The sequence below is a fragment of the Astyanax mexicanus genome, chromosome 2, assembly GCF_023375975.1.
Source record: "Astyanax mexicanus isolate ESR-SI-001 chromosome 2, AstMex3_surface, whole genome shotgun sequence".
Classification (NCBI taxonomy): domain Eukaryota; kingdom Metazoa; phylum Chordata; class Actinopteri; order Characiformes; family Acestrorhamphidae; genus Astyanax; species Astyanax mexicanus.
In genome coordinates this window covers 66564466-66573426 of record NC_064409.1, presented here as the reverse complement: position 1 = coordinate 66573426, position 8961 = coordinate 66564466, and the positions used below count along the sequence as shown (strand labels likewise).

At 40.2% G+C, this 8961-nt stretch overlaps 2 protein-coding genes across 22 annotated transcripts in view; both read left to right on the top strand.

Moving 5' to 3' along the window:
* The window catches only part of LOC111188173 (protocadherin gamma-C5-like), a 96492-nt gene that overhangs the window by 3170 nt on the left and 84361 nt on the right, over positions 1 to 8961 (top strand). For 2 of the 21 annotated variants that reach the window (XM_049474759.1, XM_049474756.1), the window contains exon 2: positions 2794 to 2937. The exons of 16 other annotated variants lie outside the window; for them this stretch is intronic. In XM_049474759.1, coding sequence (XP_049330716.1) covers positions 2794 to 2937 — 144 coding nt within the window. Of the gene's footprint in view, positions 1 to 868; positions 2731 to 2793; positions 2938 to 5866; positions 6011 to 7254; positions 8902 to 8961 lie in introns of those variants that run through there. 3 more of the 21 variants (XM_049474758.1, XM_049474785.1, XM_049474777.1) reach the window with 3 other exon arrangements.
* LOC125799047 (protocadherin gamma-A2-like) overlaps positions 1 to 8961 on the top strand; it is a 47813-nt gene that overhangs the window by 21120 nt on the left and 17732 nt on the right. The window lies entirely within an intron of this gene.

Sequence of the window (8961 nt, the reverse complement as noted above, 5' to 3'; positions counted from 1 at the left end):
TCGACCTGTTTTCAGACCTTTAGTTCTAACAGTTCTACAAGGACTACTGGTTCATTGTTTACAAACTAACATACAGACACTCTGGTAGAAGCTGAAAAGAGACCGATTATGTCTGTGAAAGCCAGAAAACGAGAAAGAGAAACTAATCCGCCTGAAACATTTTACACTCTGCAACTGTAGGGGGAGCCCACGAGCACAAAATCTATACCTAGTGGAGCTTTAATTTAAGATTAATACACAAATATGTTGTTCCTGCACTCATGTTGATTACGAATAAATGTCAAAATTCCATTTTTTTCTTATAATAGAAATACAGTAAACACATTTTTAGTGTTCTATTACATTCAGTTGTTAAGGCTACGTAAAGCTGGCACAGATTGTGTTAGCTTAAACCTAACGCAAAAATATATATTTTTAACATCCTGTAGTTTGCAAATTTATATATTTTTCTGTTTTTCTCATAAGGATTTTTTTCCCAGTTATAGTATTTTTCTATACTTAAATGTTAACTCACAATTTCACAGTTTGCCTGTTGTCTTGCAATACTTACATGTTTTTATTTGTAATAATGAGTTTTCATTGTCTGAATAGTTTTTTACCCCAAGGAACCTTTCTCAGACATGATGTTTGTATAGATTTGTGTAGTTTTTAACGGCTTTTTGATTTTTTGTTTCTTAGTTCTCCCATTAATTTTTAACCACTCATTTGTCCTACTTTTCATTACATCGTTCCTCTCACACACAAATGAATTTGCATCTGTGTGTAGTTCTTCAAGTTGGACTCACAGTGCGGCTGTTGGTCAGCGTGTTAGAGTATGGAGGTCTAGTTTGAGCAGAGCCTCCCCCACATAATGGAAATAAGAGAGAGACAGAGCTTCTCAGACGCACTTCAGTAATAAAGAGTGCACGAAACGTCTCGCGGATAAAGAGGCCAGCGTTATATTATACTATACTTTCATCATCATTATCTTGGAATATTTTTTTTTTTGAGCTGGATTGCTATTTTTTGGATTAACCATTTATATAATTGAGCATATCGACTTTGTTTTGTTATGGCAATCCACAAAATGACGGAGAGAACATAGCGCGGCAAGTACTGCTGTTTGTGTGTTTTTTCTCTTTCAGTCCAGTGCGCGGGCAGGTCAGTTACTCCATTCCCGAGGAAATGCCGAAAGGATCATTAGTCGGTAACATAGCGCAGGATTTGGGTTTAGATGTAAAGCGTCTAAAATCAGGTAAAGCTCGTGTGTTTAGTGGCGACACTACTGAATACATAGAGCTTAATAAGGAGAGGGGGGTGCTGCTGATCAAAAAGAAAATAGACCGAGAAACGCTATGCAAACAAGCCTCACCTTGCGCTCTACATTTACAAATAATTCTTGAAACCCCAATTGAGCTGTACCGCATTACTGTCGAAGTCACAGACATCAATGACAATGCGCCCAGTTTTATCAGGACCGAGAAGCGCTTTGAGATCAGTGAATCTGCTGTTGTTGGTTCAAAATTCGTATTAGAAAAAGCAGTGGATGCAGATATTGGAAAAAACGGTCTACAAAGTTATATTTTATCATCGACTGATTGTTTTAATCTGAAAATCGGTACTCAGGCCGACGGAAGCAAAACAGTAGAAATGGTTTTGCAAAAACCATTAGATCGAGAAAAACAAGAAAACATGTCACTCTTATTAACAGCAATCGATGGGGGAGAACCGGTGATGTCAGGAACCGTACAAATACACATCACTGTGCTTGATGTCAACGATAATGCTCCTGTTTTTACGAAGCCATTATATAAAGCTGTGATAACTGAAAATGCACCAAAAGGCACTTCAATACTAACCGTTAATGCCACTGATCAAGACAAAGGCTCAAATGGCCATGTAGGTTATACAATTTCCAGTAACATAAACAGATTGTCTGAGATGTTTCATGTCGACGAAAAGGGCGTGGTGACTTTAGTTGGAGACATTGACTATGAAACCGCCAAGCATTACCAAATAGATATAGAGGCTACTGATAATGGCGGACTTTCGGATTCTAGTAAAATAATGTTAGACGTTATTGACGTAAATGATAATAAACCACTCATCACTTTGATGTCAAAATCCTCTAGTATACTTGAAGACTCACGGCCAGACACGGTGATAGCTATTATAAGTGTATCTGATCCTGATTCCGACAGCAATGGCCATGTCCACTGTAGAATAAGTGAAAGGATTCCTTTCACAATTGCGTCTACGTCCAGCGACTTTTATAGTATTGTCACAGATAGTGATCTAGATCGAGAAAGAGAGTCTGGGTATAATATCAGTGTGATGTGCTCTGATGAGGGGTCTCCGTCTCTCTCCAGCAGCGTCACTCTCTCCTTACAGATATCAGATGTTAATGATAACGCTCCTGTTTTTGAGAGGAGCTCATATGAGGCCTCCATTTCAGAAAATAACACACCAGGTCTCTCCATATTCACAGTCAAAGCCAGAGACGCTGACTGGAACCAGTATGCGCGTGTTTCTTACATACTACAGGACTCGTCCGTTAACGGAGTTTCCGTCTCCTCTTACGTATCGGTCAGTGCTGATACTGGCGTTATCCACGCAGTGCGTTCTTTTGATTACGAGCAGATCAAGGATTTTAATTTCCGAGTAATAGCTCAAGATGGAGGCACCCCTCCTCTCAGCAGCAATGTGAGTGTGAAGATAGTGATTCAGGACCAGAACGATAACGCGCCTCAGGTTCTGTATCCATTGCAGACTGGTGGCTCTGTGGTGGCTGAAATTGTGCCTCGTTCAGCAGAGGTGGGCTATCTCGTGACCAAAGTGGTGGCTGTTGATGTGGACTCTGGACAGAATGCCTGGCTCTCATATAAACTGCAGAAAGCCACGGACAGGGCGCTGTTTGAAGTGGGCTTACAGAATGGAGAAATAAGAACTGTGCGCCAGGTGTCCGATAAAGATGCTGTGAAGCAGAAGCTCACTGTTGTAGTGGAGGACAACGGACAGCCCTCTCGTTCAGCTACAGTCAATATTAACGTGGCGGTGGCGGACAGTTTCCCTGAGGTGCTCTCGGAGTTCACTGACTTTACGCACGACAAGGATTACAATGACAACCTGACTTTTTATCTAGTCTTGGCCTTGGCTGTAGTTTCTTTTCTCTTCATCGTATCAATTATAGCCATACTGTCAGTCAAATGCTACAGATGGAGACGTGACAGGATGTTTTACAAATCCGGTGCCAATCTGCCAGTTATTCCATATTATCCACCCCTTTATGCAGACGTAGGGGGGACAGGAACTTTACAGCATGTGTATAATTATGAGGTCTGCAGGACGACTGACTCCAAAAAGAGTGATTTGAAACACATGAGACCAACTCAGAGCATCATTAGTCTTGATACAAGTGGAACACAGACTCTTACACATGCACAGAGGGAGAAACTCATCAGAGACGTTTTCGAAGATCAGGTGAGGGTTGGTTAATATTGTAATAAGCAATATTGTCATGATATTATTGTGACAATTTACACCGTGTTATCCAGTATGCCAACTCTTTTGAACAACTGCATGATCACTGTTTGAGTTAAGCCTCTGTCCTTGGTTCTGAAATGTAGTATCCTGCTTTCTTAGAGCAGTTTTTCATGCTGACCTCTTCAAATTCTTCATTAATAGGAAATAACATGTTTAAGTTATTTTCCCAAATATTATGTTCCATCCCAATGGATGTCTCTTACTTTTACAATATTTAAAATTAATTTAATTGCTTACGTTAAAAAAATAGCTGTAATATTACAGGGTATTCCAAATGTTACAGAATTGTCTTTCGTTTTTCTTGCTCAAATGTTTTACTTTATGTGTCAGTAACGATCCTAGCCTCTGTGTGGCGCTGTTTGATAGTGTGAAAGCTTTAAACTGTCATTGCTTGATCCTCCCTCAACCGTGAGATCACTGATACTGCGCATGCTCTATGTAATTCGAGGCAAAATAGGCAGATGAACAGACGTGCTTCTTGCTTACCGTCTATGTTTCCGATTCAGTTTTACTAGAACAATTCGCAAATATTTCGTTTAATCTACAATTTTTTTTACATTTCAATATAAGCTAGCTTTGTTCTTTGTCGACTGAAAGACGACGCTCTTGCACCCGTCAAATGACATCTCTGAAGAAAATGAGTCTTTTACTCCTTTTTTCTTTTGTCCTGGTTGTTGCGCACGGACAGGTCCGTTATTCTATTCCTGAGGAGATGAATAAGGGATCTATTGTGGGAAACATCGTGCAAGATCTCGGTTTGGATGTTAAAAGACTGAAATCTGGTCGAGCGCGGATCTTTATGGAGGACAGTCGTGAGTACATCGGTCTAAATGTAGATAAAGGGACTCTTATAGTAAGAGAAAAGATAGATAGAGAGGAGATGTGCGGCCAGATCAGTCCGTGCTCCTTACATTTTCAGATCATTTTAGAAAACCCGATGGAGCTGCATAGAATTGATGTGGAAATATTAGATATCAATGATAATGCCCCAGTGTTTACACGAAATGAAATATATTTTCAAATTAGTGAATCTGCTACTCTTGGGGCGAGATTTTCTTTAGATGTCGCATATGATCCCGATGTAGGTTTGAACGCGCTGCAAAGATACACTCTTGAACCCACTGATCATTTTTCGCTGAAGGAAATTTCTCGAAGCGATGGCACAAAATACGTGGAAATGGTTTTACAGACAGCTTTAGACCGGGAAAAACAAGAGGAGCATAAACTAAAATTAACAGCGTTTGATGGAGGACATCCTCAAAAATCTGGCAAAGTCAAAATTAATATCCAAGTAATTGATATTAATGACAATTCTCCAGTCTTCATTCAACCTGCATATCGAGTTACTATTGAAGAAAATGCACCGAAAGGCGCAGCATTAGTCACAGTAAATGCCACGGACAAAGACAATGGCTCTAACGGGGAGGTTACATATTCATTTTCACAGAGCTCTGGTAAAGCTTTGGAGCTTTTTACAATAGATTCAGTTACAGGAGTAATCCGAGTTAATGGTATTTTAGATTTTGAAAAATCTAAACAATATGAGCTAACTGTTGAGGCAATGGACAAAGGAGGACTTAGTGAAACAACGAAAGTACACGTTGAAGTCACCGATGTTAATGATAACGCTCCTGTTATCAGTATGATCTCGTTTTCCAATCCTATTCCAGAAGATTCCACCCTGGAGACTGTTATAGCGATGCTGAATATTAAAGACATCGACTCCGGTAAAAACGGTCAGATTAGATGTTCAGTGGATTCAGATTTACCATTTCGCATCGAATCCTCCTCCTCTAATTTCTACAGTTTAGTTACAGATCGGTTCTTAGATCGAGAGAAATGTTCTGAATATAATATAACAATAAGAGCTACTGATGAGGGTTCTCCTTCATTCTCTACTAATAAAACTCTGAATCTGAAAATATCTGATGTGAATGACAACGCCCCTGTGTTCCAGCATCAGTCATACACTGCTTATGTGCTGGAAAATAACATACCTGGAGTGTCTGTTCTCGCAGTGACAGCAGCTGATAAAGACTTTGGTAACAACGCGCGCATTTCCTATTTTCTTGAGGATGTTCTCGTGAACGGAATTTCAGCCTCAACTTATATTTCAGTGAATGCAGAGAGCGGAGAGATTCTTGCTGTTCGCTCTTTTGATTACGAGCAAATCAAAGAGTTTCACATTCGTATAAAAGCGCAGGACGGTGGAAATCCTCCCCTCAGCAGCAATATAAGTGTGAAGATAGTGATTCAGGACCAGAACGACAACGCGCCTCAGGTTCTGTACCCAGTGCAGACTGGTGGCTCTCTGGTGGCTGAAATGGTGCCTCGTTCAGCAGAGGTGGGCTATCTCGTGACCAAAGTGGTGGCTGTTGATGTGGACTCTGGACAGAATGCCTGGCTCTCATATAAACTGCAGAAAGCTACAGACAGGGCGTTATTTGAGGTGGGCTTACAGAACGGAGAAATAAGAACTGTGCGCCAGGTTACCGATAAAGATGCTGTGAAGCAGAAACTCACTGTTGTAGTGGAGGACAACGGACAGCCCTCTCGTTCAGCTACAGTCAATATTAACGTGGCGGTGGCGGACAATTTCCCTGAAGTGCTCTCGGAGTTCACTGACTTTACGCACGACAAGGATTACAACGACAGCCTGACTTTTTATCTAGTCTTGGCCTTGGCTGTGGTTTCTTTTCTCTTCATCGTATCCAGTATAGCCATACTGTCAGTCAAATGCTACAGATGGAGACGCGAAAGGATGTTTTACAAATCCGGTGCCAATCTGCCAGTTATTCCATATTATCCACCTCTTTACGCAGACGTAGGGAGTACAGGAACATTACAGCATGTGTATAATTATGAAGTCTGCAGGACGACTGACTCCAGAAAGAGTGATCTGAAACACATGAGACCAACTCAGAGCACCATTAGTCTTGACACAAGTGGAACACAGACTCTTACACATGCGCAGAGGGAGAAACTCTTAAGTGAGGATTATAAAGATCAGGTGAGGGTTGATTATTATTTGTATTATTTATAATGTTTTGATATTATTAATACACATTTCACATTGTGTTGTCGAGATGACAAACAGTCCTGAAAAAGATGGTTCTAACTGCATGTATTAAGCCTCTGTCCTTGGTGCTAAAATCGAGTTTAATCATTCCTAAAGCAGTTTGTAACCTGGAAATATTTAATTTGGCAAGAAATCAACTTTTTATGTTTTATGTTCTTTCTGTTAATATTATGTTTAAGCGCAAAGCATTTCTTCACCTGTTATCATGCTTTGGCGTTAATGTAAATGCTTGCCTTTTTAGTAAGATTTAACTGTAATCTTTCTCGGAACTCCAAATACCACAGAAGTTTATTTTTGTTTTTCTTCCTTCACGTTTGTCGTATTTATGTTGCAGTTACAATTGTAGGCTCTGTGTGACGCTGTTGATCAGTGTGTAAAAGCTTCAAAGCCTCTTTACTTGACCCTCCTTACATTGTGACATCACTGACACTGCGCATTCTCCTTTTCATTCGAGATAAACTCTACAGACACAGAACACGTCCAGACGTCGTTCTTGCTCGTCTTTTATATTTTTCTGTAGTTTTACTATATTAAATCGTGCAATATTTTTTTACATCTTCTATAGTGGATTACAAACAATTCAGCATAATCGTTCTTTGTTCTATGTTGGCTGAAAGAAGGTATCTCCTACCCATGATATCACATCGCTGAAGAAAATGAAGCTTCTTGTCCTTGTTTTCTTTGTTTTGAGCGTTGCGTACGGGCAGGTCCGTTATTCTATTCCTGAGGAGATGAATAAGGGATCTGTTGTGGGAAACATCGTGCAGGATCTCGGTTTGGATGTTAAAAGACTGAAATCTGGTCGAGCGCGGATCTTTATGGAGGACGGTCGTGAGTACATCGGTCTAAATGTGGATAAAGGGACTCTGGTAATAAAAGAGAGAATAGATAGAGAGGAGTTGTGCGGCCAGATTACTCCGTGCTCTTTACATTTTCAGATAATTTTAGAAAACCCGATGGAGCTGCATAGAATCGATGTAGAAATATTAGATATTAATGACCATGCTCCTGTTTTTGAAAAGAAAGACGTCGTTATTGAAATTAAGGAATCTATGCTTACGGGGTCTCTGTTTTCTTTAGATAATGCACATGATCCCGACGTTGGAGAGAATACACTGCAGAGATACACCCTCAATCCAACCGATCATTTCACTTTAAAAGAATTATCTCGGAGTGATGGGACTAAATATGTTGATATGGTTTTACAAACACATTTAGACAGAGAGAAACACGAAGAGCACCAATTAATACTGACAGCTTTTGATGGAGGGAACCCTCAAAAATCTGGAACAGTTAAAATTACGATTGTTGTTATTGATGCAAACGATAATCCTCCCGTTTTCAGTGAGCCTGTCTACCGTGTGTCTTTACCAGAAAATGCAGCTAAAACAAGTATAATACTGACCGTGCGTGCAACCGACAAGGATAAAGGCTCTTATGGCGAGATTATATACTCATTTTCACAAAACACCGGAAAACGTGGTGAATATTTTACCATAGATTTGGAGACAGGTGAAATTCGAGTTAATGGTCCTTTAGATTATGAAAAATGCAAACAATATGAACTGGATATCAAAGCAATGGATAAAGACGGACTAACTGACACAAGTAAAGTGCTGGTTGAAATTACTGATGTTAATGATAACGCTCCCGTTATTAGTGTGATGTCATTTTCTAATACCATCCGAGAGGATTCCGCCCCGGAGACTGTTATAGCGATGATAAATATTAAAGACGTCGATTCCGGTAAAAACGGTCAGATTAGATGTTCATTGGATTCAGATTTACCATTTCGTATCAAATCCCCCTCCTCTAATTTCTACAGTTTAGTCACAGATCAGTTTTTAGACCGAGAGAAATGTTCTGAATATAATATAACAATAACAGCTACTGATGAGGGTTCTCCTTCATTCTCCACCAATAAAACACTAAATCTGAAAATATCTGATGTAAATGACAACGCCCCTGTGTTCCAGCATCAGTCATACACCGCTTATGTGCTGGAAAATAACACACCTGGAGTGTCTATATTCGCAGTGACAGCAGCTGATAAAGACTCTGGTAACAACGCGCGTATTTCCTATTTTCTTGAGGATGTTCTCGTGAATGGAGTTTCAGCATCGACTTATATTTCAGTGAATGCAGAGAGCGGAGAGATTCTTGCTGTTCGCTCTTTTGATTACGAGCAAACAAAAGAATTTCACATTCGTGTAAAAGCGCAGGACGGAGGCTCCCCTCCTCTCAGTAGCAATGTGAGTGTGAAGATAGTGATTCAGGATCAGAACGACAACGCGCCTCAGGTTCTGTATCCAGTGCAGACTGGTGGCTCTGTGTTGGCTGAAATTGTGCCTCGTTCAGCA